Here is an 18,964-nt window from a genome sequence, read left to right as displayed (position 1 = left end):
TTGATGTGCCACTTTGAGTCATTTAATCTACTAAAAAATAGATACTTCCTTCCTAAAAAGTTATCTGTGTATGAAATACACATAACCATTTGATCTCAAATTCTAAATTCGACTTATTCTCTCTCCTAAAAACTCCAAATCTTAACCTCACATTATCTATGCCCTCCATTTTCCTAATTGACTAAATTTTTACTATTAATCATTGTAACCTATCTTTTTTTTGCATCCTTAATCTTAATAATTTGTTTCATACATCCACTACTACTAAATCATAACTTTCTTTAATCCCAATGCAACATATTGCAGACATTCCAATTTACTTAAATAATAAAAGAATAACTAAATATAGTGTATATATAATGCACTCGTATGACACAAGAATTGCATTCTCACATATTAATTATTTAAGTCCACTTACACTTATTCTAAACCAAGTTTTAGAGATCCCACTGAAACTTTTAATTGTCTAAACCTTCTATACTCATCCTAAGATAATTATAGGAATTATAACCCTGAGCTCTAATATCCCTATAATTGTCACATCATTAACCTAAAAATACATATTGAAGGATGTGGCAACCTGTGGGATACACATGGGGCTAGACCTGACGAGCAAACAAGAAGACAGCTTGTTAATCATTGAATACAAATCAATCTAGCATTAATAAGATTAGATTTTGCATAACTTACTAAATTTTTTCAAAATATGAATTGATCACGAGCTAATCTCTAAGCAACCACAACTAACAATGCCACAACTACTCAGTAAGGCAATTTAGAAATAAATCTAGCTAATGTTTTAAATCTCTTAAGTTTTGACAATTTTACAAACCACAACATCAAAATGTTACACATGAAACTAAGATGGCAAGATTGGTCCAACTAAATTCAAAATCTTATTGTATGCTTATTTTTCAATCGCAACTCGTTACTTTCTAAACCTTGAGCTTTTAAAAAGAAAGAAAAAGAGTGAGTTGTAAGCAACTAGAAACAATAACTAGAAAGATTAGACAAGTACGATATTAAATGGATTTTAACAATCTATTGATGCAGAAAACAAATAATATTGTTAACAAAGTTAGAATTTTATAACTGATACTTCCCATAATTATTTGAAATAGCAATATACAAACTAGTTTTTGAAAATCATTATTCTACATAAAATTTCAATAGCAGTTTATAAATCAGTTTCCAAAATCGACATAACATTTATGCTACAAATATTATTAATGAATAATAGACTATGTTTTATAAAATTTCAATAAGAAATTTGTAAAATATTTTTCAAAGCTATTTAATAGCTCATCAATTTATAAAACTATGTCTATATTATCCTGGAGGTAGGATCCACTGTACCACAATTAACCCCTACAAAGTAGGTTCAATGTTCCACATTTAATTCTTGCAAAGTAGGATGACTATATATACAACATTTAACCACTATAGAGTAGGTCCACTGTATAGCGTTTAATCTTTGCAGAGTAGGTTCATTGTACCATAGTTAACCACTATAGAGTGGGTCCATTGTATTGCATTTAACCTCGGTAGAGTAGGTACACTATAATCAAGTCTTACAATGATCATAGTATGTTTGCACCATATCCCACGTACATACCACATAATTGGGTTGATGGAGTCCAGTCAGCAAAATTTTCTAAGCAATAGGTGAGTTGCTTAATGAGCCCAAAAAATTGATTTGATTCAGTGATATATCGACCCTAGTTTAAGCTAATGAATATATTTGTGATGAGGAGGAAAATCCAAGTATTATGAGTTCAAAAGCCTAGGCAGTTGGAATTGAGGCAAAATGGGTAGGTGAGGTGTAACCACCCACAATGTGTAATTGTTAGAATTAGAAGAGAAGAGTGTGGTGATATAAAAGAAAGCTTGTAGAAGAGAAGAAAAGCTTTTCCACAATAATGAAATTTGTCTTCATTTTTTATCCTTGTTGCTTTACTTTAGTTTTATAGTAGTTTTAGACAACATTTTATTCTCCTCAAAAGTCCTTGAAGCTACAAGGCACATGAACCTTATTCCATCTTCCTCGAGCTTCGGCCTCAAGATGGTGGCTAGCCGTGCATGCTCTTCATTTTGCCATCAACTTGGTATCCCATTTTTGGCCTAAAATCAAGTAAAACATGGTGCCAATATATCAATCGCATTAGGGGGTCCATTATATAGCTAAACAAAGAGTCCAAAGCAAGTAAGTACACAAAATCCAATTGTTTTACCAATATTCTTGCATTTCCAGTTCACCTTAACAATTTATAAAATTCTTAATCATACATGGGTATAAAAGAATTTCAAGTATTTAACATACATGAATGGTTTTCCAAAGAAGTATTCAAACACTTTCAAAAATCCAAATTTAATGTTATGCAAGGTTTCACAAGATTCAAATATTTTCTGCAAACATGAAAATAGTCCATAGATACATATGCACATGAGTTTCAAAGATGTCTAAGGGCTCGTTTGGTTCGCGGGAAAAGAAGGGAGGAAAGTGTGGTTCACAGGAAAGTAATGAGATGCCTCTTGTTTGGTTGGAGTTTTCAAAGGAGAGAGATGAAAAAATTGTATTCCCATGGGAATATGATTCCCACTTTCCCATGAGGCAGGAATCACTTTATTTTTATTTTTTTCCAAAAACACCGTTCAACATTAAAGAGGCATTAAAGACCTAATTTTTATTAAGGGCATAATAGAAATTATACATAATTTTTTCAGGAAAGTGGATGGCTAACTAAACATAAGCACTTTGGAAATTTGTCACTTTCCCATGGTCAACCAAACATGCTCTTCCTAGGAATTTGTTTCCCAGGAATCATATTTCTGCGAGGAAAAATGCTTCTTGCGAACCAAACGAGCCCTAAGAGTTTGAATAACAACATAATCTCTTGCTTGATCTGGTTTATGTTAAATAATGAGCACAAAGTAATACACAATTTTCAAAGCATTTGCAATAGTTATAACAAATATATATTATAATTAAAATACTCTAATTAAGTTGAGGTTACTTACCTAACAAACATTAATAATTGGATAGATTTAACTACTTCATAAAAATTACTCTGGAACCTCAATCATGGTGCCCTACAAAAGAAGGGTTTTGTAGCTCAATTATGCTAACCCATGTATCTAGTGATAGCTGACTGGATCCGTCTTTTAGAGGGTAAGCTTTTTAGAAGCCCATTAATTGGCTTTCAGTGTTGTTAGCTTGGAGAAACTTGAGCATTTCTAATAAATAATATCTAAAGTGGGCCTTCTCATTTTGCCTAGGTATTTATCCAACAATAGTAGGAGACCCAGAGGTTGCTGCAATTGGGCCTACTCTCATGCTTAGCCTCCACAAGAACCAAAATCTTGATATCCTAGACAACCCCTCAAAGTAACAAAGTAAGCACATGAACCCCAACCAAGAGTGTGGACCCGTCTCTTCCTCCCTTGGCCTAATTTGATGCACATCCAAGGCATCAAGTTCTTCACCAAAAGCAGGCCCATACTCTTAACAACAACCTAGAGAGAGAAAAAGAGAGATCGTGAAAGTGAGAGTGAGGGAGAGAGAAAGAAAAAGGGAGAGAGTGAGAGGGATAGTGTAGCAAATGTTAGGGGGGAGACAATACGTGCAAGATGGAGGACATCTGAAGTAGTGAGGTAAGCAAGGAGAAGAGAAATTGTGACGACTTGTTCAAGCATGTATTAATTTAGTTCCACATCAGCTATGTATTGAGCCGATATTGGGTACTTATATAGGGCCAAAGATTTCTTCCAACTAGCCTTTTGTTAAGGTCTTTGAGGACCTATGTGGACATATGTTTAGTCCCATATTAGCTATGCATTGGATAGATTTTGGGTACTTATAGAGTCAAAAAATCTAATTAGACTTTAAATTAGTCTTTTTGGGTGAGGTCACGAATCATTACAAATGACATTAAAGTGGACCTAGCCAATGGTTAATGTGGACTAAGGGACACTATAGCAGGGACTCCTGTGAGACACTATAGCCAATGATTATATTTGATTGATGAATTTAGCTTGGCGAGGACACCAAGGCTTAAATAGAAAAGTATGTGAGAAACAATGCGGGCTTATATATATTCCCATATCGATTACATGCTCGGAAAGATTTTTGATACGTATACAGCCAAGAAACCCAAAAATCTTCCATCTAACCTTTTTAGGCAAGATCTTGGGTTATTACAAATAGTTGTATTAGGGCAGATATAAATTCATAGCCTATATGGACTAAGGGACACCGTTAGATAGGCTCATTTAGATAAATGATGAGCTGATGTGGTATTTATAATTGGATTTGAATAAATTTGAACTCTCACCCGATGAGGTGTCTGGGCTAAAATAGGAAGAGTATGTGAGGAGTTGTCGGAGTCCAACATCGGCTATGCATTACATAAAACTTGGATATTTATACAAGGGGAAAAAAACCCAAATAATACCTTTCACTTAGCTTTTTTGCATAGGGTCTTGGGTTGTTATAGAAACATATGCATGTTTTAGTTGGTGGTGAAGACTGAAAAGGAAAGGGGATGACCAATGAGATCGAAAATGATGAAGTTAGAGAAACAAGATGCGAACATAAGGTTGTGGGCATGTCAGGAAGAAAATAAGGGTGCAGTTTCTGTTTACTATAGAAGAGGGTGTGGGCCTTGATAGAGGCTTGGGTCATGGGACGAGATATCACTCAGCTGAAAAAGGTGAACAACTCAGATGATAGTATCTGGACTGGTATGAGCAGTTCTATGGTGCATCTCTTTAGTAGTAGTTCACATCAGTTTTTGCATCTCTTTATCTCTATAGTTAGCGAGATGTAGAAGGCTAGAGTGAGATTCTAATAGTTTGTTGCTTTTCTATTATCAGAATGATAGTCAGTGCTCTCTCTCTATGGCATCCCTTTCTTACCAGCTCAGCACCATAAAAATGTAAGCTTTCTCACTTTGTCACCTTTTCTTTATTTTTGTTAGTTTTTTAGCTTTTGAATGTCTCTTTATTTTTCTATTTAGAATGTACATTTTCCTTAACAATGTTTTACTTGCTTGCGGACTTTGTAAGATTTATGATGCTAGATAGTTAAACCTTGATTCTCGCTTGAATTCTCTACCATTCCGTTCTTTAAGAGTTTGCTTGTTAGTATAATTCTTGTTTCTCGATATTTACTTGGTGTTCTTGCAAGATATGCATTGGGTTTGCATACAAGTTTTCCTATCGTGTGTATGTGATTTGAAGAATATATATGATTCTCATATTCCTAGAGAGATAGGTTTTTCAATAACAAAGTAATGGTTTCTTTAATCAATTAGGATCCTCTACGATACACTTTGCATACATAGAGTGCTATGTAGCCTTAGATGGCCGCTATCTAGAGATCAATGGCCATCAAATAAAATAGTCTACAAATTGCCTATGCTTTTAAGCTGCTATCTAGAGATCGATGGCCATCAAATAAAATAGTATACAAATTGCCGACGCTCATTAAAAGCGTCGGTAAAATTTGGCGCGGGAGCAAAACTTACCGATGCTTCTTCTTAGCGTCGGCATTTAAGCATTGGCTTTTTCCTCCTTTCCTGTAGTGAACATGTACTGTGTCATACATGGTGCATATTATTTGGTGGCTATCCATCTCCTAATAGTGGCGATCAAGGGCTGCACAACACTCTAAGGTGTAGTCAACACACCGTAGAGGATCAATTAATGCTCTTCTATAATTCCTCCTATGAGGATGAATAAATCAGATTATGCTTTGGAAGCGCCTAAACCCGTTGGATGAAATGCAGTTATTGTGCATTGTTAAAGGTTACAGAAACCTCAGAGAAATAGGAACTCCCTTAAGCATTCCAGAAATCATTCCACTATAGGAAAACTCACCTTTTTCGGTATTTTACAACCTTTAGCGACGCTTATAAGTGTCGGCTAAAGTTCCGCCGATGTTACTCAAAGCGTTGCCGAAGCGTCGGCGATACTAAAGTGGCAAAACTTTTTGCTGACGCTACACGAAAGCATTAGCAAAAACAAAAATTTGCCGACGCTTAAAAAGTGTCAGTGAATACCTAATAGATAAATTTCTTACAATTTTTCTCAGGGTTTTCGTCGACACTTTTGAGCGTCGGCAAATCTCGATGCTTTAAAGCATCGGTAAATCCCGTTTTTGCCAACGCTACGTGAAAGCATCGGTATAACCCTAAATTTCAGAGACGCTTTAAAGCGTCAGCATAGGCGTGCCAGGCCTGTGCCATGATGTTTTTTACCGACATTTAAAAACGTTGAAAATTATTTTTTTTTAAAAAAATAAAAATAATAATTTATATCATAAAACACACATTGTACTAAACCACAAGCCCTTTTTCCCCCTAAAACTAGGGTCTACGAAGGAGACCTTAAAAAATTAGGGTTGCAGAGTCCCTGATTAGGCAAGGAGCCCTTCGTCCTTAAACAGATCCTTTACATTTTTTTCTTAATTTTTTGTCAAAAATGCCTCTAAAACATGGCAAGCCTAATCTTCTTTGCCTGGCATTGGTTCTATGGACCAATCCACGAGCTACTAATATTTGGTTAATTCTAAAATTTGAAATTATAGGAGAGGGACGGAGTTGGGAAAAAAACTCACCTGCAATAAAATGCTGGAGAGGAGGGAGAAGGAGCGGAGCTTGCCATCGGACGTCGCTCGGCGCCGGAGAGGACAAGGGAAGGCCGCTCGTGATCGGAGAGGAGGAAGAATGAGAGGACCTTGCTGTTGGATGTCGCTCGGCGTTGAAGAGGACATAGGTGGGCCGTTCATCGCCAGAGAGGAGGGAGGAGGAGAGAAGCTAGGGCCTGAGATCGGGATGCAGAATGGGGAGGGGAACGGCCGCTTATTTTTTGTTGTGAATTTGACTTCTGACGACGCGTATTCGCATCGTCTTAGGCCACAATCTACCACGACGTGAATTAGCATCGTCTATGGCCGACGCTTTCTAAAAGCGTCAGCAAATGTTGGTGTTGGACTGAAAATCGCCGACGCTTGTAAAAAGTGTCGGCAAAAAAGAGTCGATAAAACCCGATTTTCTTGTAGTGTTCACATCTTGGTTCATTGCAGTCTACTCTTAGAGAAGTGTAGGGATTTTTAATTCCGGAAGCCAGAACACTATTCTTAATTAAGTGACTCCTTTGTGGAGACATGGGGAGACAAAGCTATGGAAACGAACTTGTTGCTCGTTGCAGTGAAGCTATATTGGGAGGCCCTAATTACAAGTAGTTCTAGTTTATACGCCTGACTTGATTGAAGTGCTATTGATGCCATACACTTTCACCTTTAAAATGTGACATGTCAAATCTAAAGTTGTTCCATGACCATCGCAAGGCTTAATCCATTAAGCTAGCGGCACCATGTTGCATCAGTTATTGAACGTAAAGAGGCTAATTGAAATTTTTCAATAACAAAAGGATAAAAAAATTTGGGTAACTTTGAGGGGTTAATAGATAATTTTTTTCGTTTAATTTAAATCAAAGGCTGAAGCATATCTCCGAGACCTTCGACCGTATCCATCCCTGAATCCGAATAAATCCCCCCTAGATACACTCCCAACCTTTCCGATGGAAAGAAACACTATCCTCTTATATTCTGTACACGTGTGCAGTCCAACATGTGAGGAAAGGTCTGGAATGCGGTACGAGAGGGGACATAGCTCAGCAATTACGCTGCAGCTTTAAATATCTCATTCTCCCAGCCGGACCCAGGCCTAAAAGGATAGGCTCTGGTTTTGGCTAAGGTGGGATGAAGTTCTTCTCTGTCGAGGGCTTGGACGAGCCGAGACGGGCTTGGATGCGGGTGGAGGATAAGGCGCTCGAGAGGGCGCTCGTGGTGATCCCGGAGGGAACCCCAAATCGGTGGTCGCTGATTGCGGCGCAGGTGCCTGGGAGGACCCTGAGAGAGCTGTGAAAACACTACCAGGAGCTGGTACAGGATCTTGCAGTGATCGAGCGCGGGATGGTGGACACGCCTGCCGAGTGGGACGACGACGACGACGAAGAGGTGGACGGTAGCTCCGATGGAAGTTCTAACCACCGCGGACCTGGCGGCCTCCAGATCTCCTTCGGCTGGGGCCGCAGAGGGGAGCGCCGATGGGGGATCCCGTGGACGGAAGAGGAGCACCGGTGAGGGTTTCCAGTCTTCATCTCTCTTCATCCTGAGTGCACTCGTACGCGGGACGGAAACTGTACGTTGGTGGCGTCGTACGGGAGTCCAACATGCATGCCTCGGTTGGGATCACGTCGCATGGGGGTTTTCTTGATTTATGAGTCGTCTTTTTTTTCTGTGTAGGTTGTTTCTAGATGGGCTGGCAAAGTATGGGAGGGGAGATTGGAGGAACATTTCGAAATGGGTGGTGAAAACAAGGACACCGACTTAGGTTGCCAGCCATGCTCAAAAGTACTTCATCCGTCAGAGCCAGAACGCTAGCAATAGAGAGCCCAAGAGAAAAAGTATCCATGATATCAGCAATCCTTGAACTTGTACGCACAAGTTTTGAAATGATGACAAGTGACTAGGTTATGCTCTTTAATAATTTGGCTTTGGTAGCTGCTTAGCTACACAAGCTTTCTTGTTCTCTTACTCGGTTTAAGCTTTTGTGACACTGTTCACCATCGTACTACATGTTTTCTTCTATTATGAAATGCTTACACATCTCACGTCCATGGAGAGATGTATGTGGCCTTATATGGGGGAGTTTGTCACTGGTGAAATGCTTGGGTGATGTGTTTTAACACCAACTCCACTTTTTGATTTGTCCTTTCCAGTATTATCCGACTAACAGTTAAAAACCACCCTTTATTTTGTTGACACCCTTCCAAAAGAGAGATCTCCTAATACAAACCATCCTTCTAATGACCTAACCTAAGCACCTAGAAACTAGAAAGGAGGTAAAACTGGGAGATTGGAGCGAACCGATGTGAAAAGAGTTAATCTACCACTAATTGGAAAGTGATTTAGGAAACCAAAACCTTCCAATCTTCTTTCAAAAATCTCAACCGGAGGTCTTCAATGACTTCCTTTTAATCCTATCAGGTCTCAAAGAAGGACCCAAATACTTAATTTTAAAATTATGAGTCCTCTTATATTCTTGATATATATAAGCAATTAATATATCCTCAACATTCAAAATTTTTCCAAAATGCACCATGCAGAATCAATTAATTCTCGAACTCAGAACAACAAAAATAGGTAGGGAAATACTCATCCTAAAGCAATATATTCAATAAAATGTAGAGAAAATTGTAGCATTCTTATATAAATCAAGACCCTTCACAAAACCATTAATAGTTACTATAAAAAGCATCCATGGCAATGATTTCCTACCAAAACAAATAATAAAATATATATAGGAAACAAATTCAATCTGGGTGAAAGGAAACAAATTAATTTCTTCAATTCGTTTAACTCAGATCCCTCACAAAAATAATATAGGAGGATAACCAAACCTGTCATGAACTAGGCTCCCTACTCTGGGCCGGACTTAATGCATAACACTCGAAGAGCATAAAAGAGGCATTTTAAAAAAAGGATAAATTTTCAAGATTTATGATGTGGCAATTTGTTAGTATGCTATCCATCACCGAACAACCCCATTTTAAGAATGTTTGGGCTTCCAAAACTTTTATATACTATTCTTAAAACTTTTTGTTCAGTTGCATCTTCCAATCATAGAGGTATTTGATACTCTTTGGAATCGACTGCAGTTGATATGGCAGGCCAACTAATAGAATCTCGTCATGTAGCTACATGCCGACCAATAAAAATCCGCTAGACGGCCGACCTCAGAGGCATGTGAAGAATCCTTCAAATTTCGAACTTTCTCTTTAGCTCGCAATAGCTCGGCCACGATCGTGAATAGTTTTCTTAACTGCACAACATGTGAGCGATCGCATAGGCGAGATACATGGGCGAAACGCATTAGGACGTGCGGTTTGTCACCAAAATAGTTGGCAAACGTGCCTGATTTGCTCGGTGATGGGTGCCAGTCCTTACCTATATAAACTACACTCGGAGGGCTCTCTAGATAAATTCTCTAAGTGTTCTTTCGACTCTATTACGTTGTCATTCTACCACTCTTAAAATACCTTTACTATTTTCTAAGAACTGATGACTTAGGCATCGGAGAGTTCTCTGCCGGACATTCTTCAGCAAGTGAACTTTCTTTACCTATATTGTTTCAGGTCGGATTCGGCATCAAAGCCACCATCCGAGCATGACCTTCTCCATTATTTTCATCAGTGACCATCAAGTCGACTTCTCGGATCGGAAGAGCAGGTAGGTCGACCTCTCCATTGACCTCATCAACTTAGTGCTTAGGTCGAACCAGATCTTAGTGGGAATAGATTGACTCTAGAGGAAGGATCGTAATCCCACTTTTGGAGATTCAATTGATCGATAGATGACTTGCAGCCATGTAGTTAAGTAGCTCACAACTGCCCAGTAGGATATACCCTTGGAGTCTGATGGCTCTCTGTAGAGTCATCTAAGAGCTCCATCTCCACAGGAATCATAAGCAGCACGATAGTTACCATAGAGTAATTTCATCTGCTCGTACAGCAAGTTTAGGTGCTGACCATAACTATCCAAAATTTGCAATAGATGTCTGTTAACTAGCAGCAACAATAGGCTTATGCACCGAGTGACCACGAGGACTTGATGCGGTCGAGCCACTATTCCCATCCTTAGAGCTCTGGCAGGCTTAGTCGAGCCATCCCTCTCATCCTGAGAGTCTAGGATGAAACCAATGTAGTCATCACTTTCGTCCATGGAGCCCAAAATAAGACAAGAGGCATTAATCGTCGAGCTCATAGTCTTGAGAAAGATCAACACCGGGCTATTAATTCCCCTATCGATCAAAGAGAATCTTCAGAAGGAAGGTTGAGTTTTATTGCAAGATTAAAAAGATGGACTGTCGCCTCAAATCTTTGAGGTATCGCAATACTGAGCTTAGGAACGATTATGGAGGAGCGTTGGTTCAAGTGCCACAATTGGAAACATACGATAGAACTTCAGATCCTCTAGTTTGGAGAGCTTCAATACACTCATGATGCTCCAAGGGGCCACCGATGCATTGTTGTACGGATCTTTTCTAGCCATCCTTTGAGAAGCAACTCAGTTGACACAATGGGCTCAAGCTAAACTACATCTACTCTTTCCAGCAATTCGGTTGGTTGTTTGTAGCCCACATCATTAGCAGTCGGAGGTAAAATAGAGGTTCGAAAAGTCTTTTTGTCATTAAGCAGTAGGGGGTGAGTCCCTCAGCGACTATATTAGCCACTTTAATGCGAAAATTTTGAAGATCTACGACCTAAACTGCTTGATCGTGTGGCCACTCCAAGGAGTGGATTAAAGTCAACTCGGTTCCTCTTCTTAGAGAAGAGGTTTTCAAAAGATCGTCGTGATGTATATCAATTAAAATTCTACAAGAGGTAGATCATGATTTCTATATCCACTTTACCTTCTGTTGCTTCATCTAATTCTTCTCAAATTAAGATATATGCTCGGTCAAAATTTTTTCCAAAAATAAAACTTACGATTTGACCAACCTATTTTAGAGCCTAAATGTGGCCTGTTTAACCCCTTAAGGGGTTAGCACTAAGTCGTAGATTGAAAAGTTATCTAATTTTTTTTTAAAAAAAATCATCTCAATCGGGTGTTGTATGACTAAATTATATTTTTTTTGAAAGTTTGACATATAATTCAACTTTCTGATACGGTAGATCTCGCTCCTGAACTCTATCCAACCCTATCCATAGTAGACACAACAGTCCGTATTAAATCTAGTAATCCTTCTAGATCAGAGCTCTCCTTATTTAGTAGATTTAACTCCTGCTGGACCGCATAGCTTTGCTCGAAGGTGGTTTCTAACTTGCCCCTTTGCCAAATCTCCAAGTACCACTTGCCCCTATTCTACATCCTGACTTCACGATCAGGACACTCCTAGCCATCTTTCCTCATTGTCGACAATGATGGTGACTCCTCCTCAATCCTGATCTTGGTTGATCGATCGGTGGAAACAAGGAACGAGTGCTTGACTTCTTGTGAGTGGTATTAGCTTCTTGTACCATCGACATAAACTTCTTGTAAGTATTAATAAGTCTCTTTGCCAAGGCTATAGTTGCGTTATCTATGTTACTTTGTATTTTGGAGGCATTGATCATAATTTTTTTTTTCATTCTTTATAAGATAATATTTTCTCTATCATCTATCGAAAACTATAGCTCGATCATAAGGGTATAAACTCCTAAAGATGATGCGGCAAAAATCCAAAAAAACTATTTCTCATGTTACCCAATGTGAGAAAAGAAGATCATCTCAATCCAGCAGCATATGACCAAGATATGGCATCAAAAAGTTTGGTGTGCGATTGGGCTTTCTGATGTGGCGGATGTCATTTCTGGATCCTATCTAGTCCTACTCGCAGAGGCTACGATAGTCTACATCAAGTCTGGTGATCTTTTCGAATCAATTTCAATTACAACCTCAATATCGGGGGCAGATGTTTGCTGCTTTGACATTCGGAGGAGCTCATGAGGGGATCTGGCATGAACTAGTTGATTAGTTTGTTGAGTTGGTACATAGAAAGGATTATCTAATTGCTTTGTACGCTTAGTAGGGTCCTGCAATGATTTGGCCCAAGGGGATGCAATTATTTTTTAACTTCTCACTGATTCCGACCACTATTATAGAGTTAGATGGTGCAGCCTCATTTTTACCCATCAGGTATTTCCTCTTGCTCCTTAGCCATAATTATGGAAGGGTGGCAGGCTTCAATTTGTGAGCTAGCACTTTTCTTCTCTTTGGAGCAAGAAGCTCTGCCTTTGTTGGAGCTGTCCAAACTAGGAAAGACTCTAGCAGCGCTATAACAAAAAGAAAATAGTGAGTGCAAAAATTGATCAAGTATCAAAGTAGTGCAATCTCACCCCTGTAATCAAGAGCTATAGAGAATTTCCTATTGTAGGCTCACCATTTCCAGTTTGAGCAGTACAACCCGGTAAAGGTGACTAGTCGTACTTCCTAATGTATTATAGAGTTCCTATAACAAACTATTATCCTCAGAGAAGACCAAAACTGCTCTACCCATAGATTACAATGGTGGAGTCTTATCTTTTGGTTGTAAGGCAATGGAAGAAAGATCTTTACCTGTTGAGTCGAAGGGTGAGTCGACATCAGTTCGGGCTAGGATGGCGATTGCTTTCTCTAAGTGGAACTTGATCATATGATAATCCTATCTAAGGGCTGCCGAACTAGTACCGGCACCCTTACCGGTTGGCGATGAGTTTGGTACGGTACCAGTTTAGTACCCTACCAACACACGGTATGGGTAGTGTGCCGGTTCCGAACCCATATATGCACCACACCTATCTAACCTTTTTCATGCTCCTCTCTCTTCCATCTGTCACCTTTCATTGATGAAATTACTTCTAGCCTCATGTGAAAAAATAAACCTTTATTTGGCTTTAATTTTTTGAATTATTTATAATCCTTCCTTCTAAGATAATAATGGCTTGAGCTCTATATTGACTCCAATGACAAAAGTATGGATGTAAGATTCTTTTTGTAACTTTAACTTGCATTTTCGGTTCTAGATAAACTGCTTTGTATATTGATATTTTGTTGTTTGATTTTGAGCAAAGCATTTATAGGAAATTTTGGGTGAGCAAACTAATACTTTTAGCTATTTCAACTATGGTAATAATTGATGGTTTTGGTTTATTTTACTTCTTTTTCCTGGTTATGAGGTCCTAGAGGTCTGTTGCTATAAAGGAGTAAAGGCTTAATTATAATCTTGCATTACCATTGAGACTTTATTTTTTGGATAGCAACAAAAAATCTTTAAAAAGCTTAAATGAGATTAAGCCTATAGATGTAATATCAAGAAGTTTACAGTCCTTTCAATGAAAAGAAAATTATGGTCCCTACGACAGATAAAAACTAAAAAAAAAATATTACTAGTAAAGTTAAATTAATTTTATCGACCCTCCATAAAATTGATGATGACTAAATTGCATCAAATTTTGCATGAATACATCAAGCCAAAATTTTGAGGAATAATATTACTCATGTTTTGCTCGTTTTGCTTGGGAATACTTGTTCGTTGTAGGGAGATTCTCTGTTTAAAAGAGATTAATTTAAACCAAAGGCCGAAGCATATCTCTGCGACCTTCGACCATATCCATCCCCGAATCCGAAAAAATCCCCCCTAGATACACTCCCAACCGTTTCGATGAAAAGATACGCTCTCCTTTTATGTTCTGTACACGTGTGCAGTCCAATGTATCCGGAAAGGTCTGGAATGTGGTACGAGAGGGGGCACAGCTCAGCAATTATGCTGCGGCTTTAAATATCTCATTCTCCTAGCCGGACCCAGGCCTAAAAGGATAGGCTCCGGTTTTGGCTTAGGTGGGATGGAGTTCTTCTCTGTCGGGGGCTTGGACGAGGTGAGACGGGCTTGGACGCGGGTGGAGGACAAGGCGTTCGAGAGGGCGCTCGTGGTGATCCCGGAGGGAACCCCGAATCGGTGGTCGCTGATCGCGGCGCAGGTGCCCGGGAGGACCCCGAGAGAGCTGTGGCAGCACTACCAGGAGCTGGTACAGGATCTTGCGGTGATCGAGCGCGGGATGGTGGACACGCCCGCCGAGTGGGACGACGATGACGACGACGACGAAGAGGTGGACGGTAGCTCCGATGGAAGTTCCAACCACCGCGGACCGGGTGGCCTCCAGATCTCCTTCGATCGGCGCCGCAGAGGGGAGCGCCGGCGGGGGATCCCGTGGACGGAAGAGGAGCACCGGTGAGGGTTTCTAGTCTTCATCTCTCTTCATCTTGAACGCACTCGTACGCGGGACGGGAACCGTACGTTGGTGGCGTCGTACGGGAGTCCAACATGCATGCCTCGGTTAGGATCACATCGCATGGGGTTTTTTTTGATTTATGAGTCGTCCCTTTTTTTCTGTGTAGGTTGTTCCTGGATGGGCTGGCAAAGTATGGGAGGGGAGATTGGAGGAACATTTCGAGGTGGGCGGTGAAAACAAGGACACCGACTCAGGTTGCCAGCCATGCTCAAAAGTACTTCATCCGTCAGAGCCAGAACGCTGGCAATAGAGAGCCCAAGAGAAAAAGTATCCATGATATCAGCAATCCTTGAACTTGTACGCACAAGTTCTGAAATGATGACAAGTGACTAGGTTATGCTCTTTAATAATTTGGCTTTGTAGCTGCTTAGCTACACAAACTTTCTTGTTCTCTTAATCGGTTGAAGCTTTTGTGACACTGTTCACCATCGTACTACATGTTTTTTTCTATTATGAAATGCTTACGCATCTCACGTCCATGGTGAGATGTATGTGGCCTTATATGGGGGAGTTTGTCGCTGGTGAAATGCTTAGGTATTATGTTTTAACACCGACTCCACTTTTTGATTTGTCCTTTCTAGTATTATCTGACTAACAGTTAAAAACCACCCTTTATTTTGTTGACACCCTTCCGAAAGAGAGATCTCCTAATACAAACCATCCTTCTAATGACCTAACCTAAGCACCTAGAAACTAGAAAGGAGGTAAAACTGGGAGATTGGAGCGAACCGATGTGAAAAGAGTTAATCTACCACTAATTGGAAAGTGATTTAGGAAACCAAAACCTTCCAATCTTCTTTCAAAAATCTCAACAGGAGGTCTTCAATGACTTCCTTTTAATCCTATCAGGTCTCAAAGAAGAACCCAAATACTTAATTTTAAAATTATGAGTCCTCTTATATTCTGGATATATATAAGCAATTAATATATCCTCAACATTCATAGTTTTTCCAAAATACACCATGCAGAATCAGTTAATTCTCGAACTTAGAACAACAAAAATAGGTAGGGAAATACTCATCCTAAAGCAATATATTCAATAAAATGTAGAGATAATTGTAGCATTATTATATAAATCAAGACCCTTCACAAAACCATTAATAGTTACTAAAAAAACCATCCATGGCAATGATTTCCTACCAAAACAAATAATAAAATAGAGATAGGAAACAAATTCAATCTGGGTGAAAGGAAACAAATTTCTTCAATTTGTTTAACTCAGATCCCTCACAAAAATAATGTAGGAGGATGACCAAACTTGTCATGAACTATATATGCTGGCTACTCTGGGCCGGACTTAGAGGATAACACTCGAAGAGCATAAAAGAGGCATTTTAAAAAAAGGTTAAATTTTCAAGATTTATGATGTGGCAATCTGTTAGTATGCTATCCATTACCGAGCAACCCCATTTTAAGAATGTTTAGGCTTCCAAAACTTTCATATACTATTTTTAAAATTTTTTGTTCAGTTGCATCTTCCAATCCTAGAGGTATTTGCTACTTTTTGGAATCGGCCATAGTTGATGGGGCATACCAACTAATAGAAGCTCGTCATGTAGCTACATGCCAACCAACAAAAACCTGCCGGGCGGCTGACCTCAAAGGCATGCGAAGAATCCTTCAAATTTCAAACTTTCTCTTTAGCTCGCAATAGCTCGGCCACGATCATGAAAAGTTTTCTTAACTGCACAATGTGTGAGGGATCGCTTAGGCGAGATGCATGGGCGAAATGCACCAGGACGTGCAATTTGTTGCCAAAATAGCCGACAAACGTGCCTGATTTGCTCGGTGATGGGTGCCAGTCCTTGCCTACATAAACTACACTCAGAGGGCTCTTTAGATAAGTTCTCTAAGTGCTCTTTTGACTCTATCATTCTACCACTCTCAAAATACCTCTCCTATTTTTTAAGAGTTGATGACTTAAGCATCTGAGGGTCCTTTGCTGGACATTATTCGACAAGTGAACTTTCTTTGTCTGTATTGTTTCAGGTCGAATCCGGCATCAAAGCCACCATCCGAGCATGACCTTCTCTATTATTTTCATTAGTGACCCTCAAGCCGACTTCTCCGATCGGAAGAGTAGGTAGGCCGACCTATCCATTAACCTCATCAACTTGGTGCTTAGGTTGGACCAGATCTTAGCGGGAATAGATTGGCTCTAGATGAAGGATCGTAATCCCACTTTTGGAGGTTCAATTGATCAATAGATAACTTGCAACCATGAAGTTGAGAAGAGCATAAGTAGCTCACAACTGCCCAGCAGGATATATCCTCTAAGTCCGATGGATTTCTGTAGAGCCATCTAAGAGCTCCATCTCCATAGGAATTATAAGCAGCATAATAGTTACCATAGAGTAATTTCATCTGCTCGTGCAACAAGTTCAGGTGCTGACCATAATCATCCAAAATTTGCAATAGATGGTTGTTAACTAGCAGCAACAATAGGCTCATGAACCGAGCGACCACAAGGACTTGATGAAGTCGAGCCACTATTCCCATCTTTAAAGCTCAGGCAGGCTTAAACGAGCCATCCCTCTCATCCTGAGAGTCTAGGATGAAACCAACGTAGTCATCACTCTCATCCATGGAGCCCAAGACAAGACAAGAAGCATTAGTCGCCGAGCTTACAGTCTTGAGAAAGATCGACGCCGGGCTATTTATTCCCCTATCGATCAAAGAGGATCTTCAGAAGAAAGGCCGAGTTTGATCGCAAGATCGAGAAGATGGACCACCACCTCGAATCTTTGAGGTATCGCAACACTGAGCTTAGGAACGATTATGGAGGAGCCTTAGTTCAAGTGCCACAGTTAGAAACATATGATAGAACTTCAGATCCTCTAGTTTGGAGAGCTTCAAAGCTCTCATGATGCTCTAAGGGGCCACCGATGCATTGTTGTACGGATCTTTTCTAGCCATCCTTTGAGAAGCAACTCGGTTGTGGCACAATGGGCTCCGATCAAACTACATCTACTCTTTCCAGCAATTCGGTTGGTTATTTGTAGCCCACTTCATCGGCAATCGGAGGTAAAAGAGAGGTTCGAAAAGCTTTTTTGTCATTAAGCAGTAGGGGGTGAGTCCCTCAGCGGCTATATTAGCCACTTTAATGCGGAAATTTTGGAGATCTACGACCTAAACTACTCGATCATGATGGCCACTCCAAGGAGTGGATTGAAGTCATCTCGGTTCCTCTTCTTAGAGAAGAGGTTTTCAAAAGATCTTGTCGTGATGTATATCAATTAAAATTCTACAAGAGATAGATCATGATTTTTATATCAACTTTATCTTCTATTGCTTCATCTAATTCTTCTCAAACTAAGATATATGCTCGGTCAAAATGTTTTCCAAAAATAAATCTTACAATTTGACCGATCTATTTTAGGACCTAAATGTGACATGTTTAACCACTTAAGGGGTTAACACTAAGTCGTAGATATTGAAAAGTTATCTAATTTTTTTAAAAAAAGAGATCATCTCAATCGAGTGTTTTATGACCAAGTTATATTTTTTTGAAAGTTTGATATATAATTCAACTTTCTGATATGGTAGATCTCGCTCTTGAACTCTATCTAGCCCTATCCATAGTAGACACAATAGTCCGTATTAAAACTAGTAATCCTTCTAGATCAGAGCTCTCTTTATTTAGTAGATTTAACTCCTGCTGGACCGCATAGCTTTGCTTGAAGGTGGTTTCTGACTTGCCCCTCCGCCAGATCTCTGTGTACCACTTGCCCCTATTCTACATCCTGACTTCACGATCAGGACACTCCTAGCCATCTTTCCTCATTGTCGACAATGATGGTGACTCCTCCTCAATCCTGATCTTGGTTGATCGATCGGTGGAACCAAGGAACGAGTGCTTGACTTCTTGTGAGTGGTATTAGCTTCTTGTACCATCGACATAAACTTCTTGTAGGTATTAATAAGTCTCTTTGCCAAGGCTATAGTTGCGTTATCTATGTTACTTTGTATTTTGGAGGCATTGATCATAATTTTTTTTTCATTCTTTATGAGATAATATTTTCTCTATCATCTATCGAAACTATAGCTCGATCATAAGGGTATAAACTCCTAAAGATGATGCGGCAAAAAT

The 18,964-nt window shown here is 39.5% G+C and overlaps 1 protein-coding gene and 1 pseudogene across 1 annotated transcript; both read left to right on the top strand.

Annotated features, from left to right (window-relative positions):
- Nucleotides 1-7,762: 7,762 nt before the first annotated feature.
- Nucleotides 7,763-8,682, top strand: LOC103720752 (annotated as a pseudogene).
- A 5,730-nt stretch (nt 8,683-14,412) lies between these two features.
- LOC103720751 (transcription factor DIVARICATA-like) lies at nt 14,413-15,839 on the top strand. Its single transcript, XM_008810617.3, has 2 exons — nt 14,413-14,813; nt 14,981-15,839. The coding sequence occupies exons 1-2, from the start codon at nt 14,428-14,430 to the stop codon at nt 15,165-15,167; spliced, it is 573 nt and encodes a 190-aa protein (XP_008808839.1). The 5' UTR covers nt 14,413-14,427; the 3' UTR covers nt 15,168-15,839.
- The last annotated feature ends 3,125 nt before the right edge of the window (nt 15,840-18,964 follow it).

This window comes from Phoenix dactylifera, unplaced genomic scaffold (assembly GCF_009389715.1).
Source record: "Phoenix dactylifera cultivar Barhee BC4 unplaced genomic scaffold, palm_55x_up_171113_PBpolish2nd_filt_p 000275F, whole genome shotgun sequence".
NCBI lineage: Eukaryota > Viridiplantae > Streptophyta > Magnoliopsida > Arecales > Arecaceae > Phoenix > Phoenix dactylifera.
Note: the sequence above shows the minus strand (reverse complement) of the source record. Positions and strands in the feature narration are given on the sequence as shown.

What these genes read in the sequence shown, in the direction of transcription:
- LOC103720751 (XM_008810617.3), top strand. Translation starts at nt 14,428, where the DNA reads ATGGAGTTCTTCTCTGTCGGGGGCTTGGACGAGGTGAGACGGGCTTGG. An exon ending in TGGACGGAAGAGGAGCACCG is followed by an intron (nt 14,814 to 14,980) that starts GTGAGGGTTTCT and finishes TTTTCTGTGTAG; the next exon opens with GTTGTTCCTGGATGGGCTGG.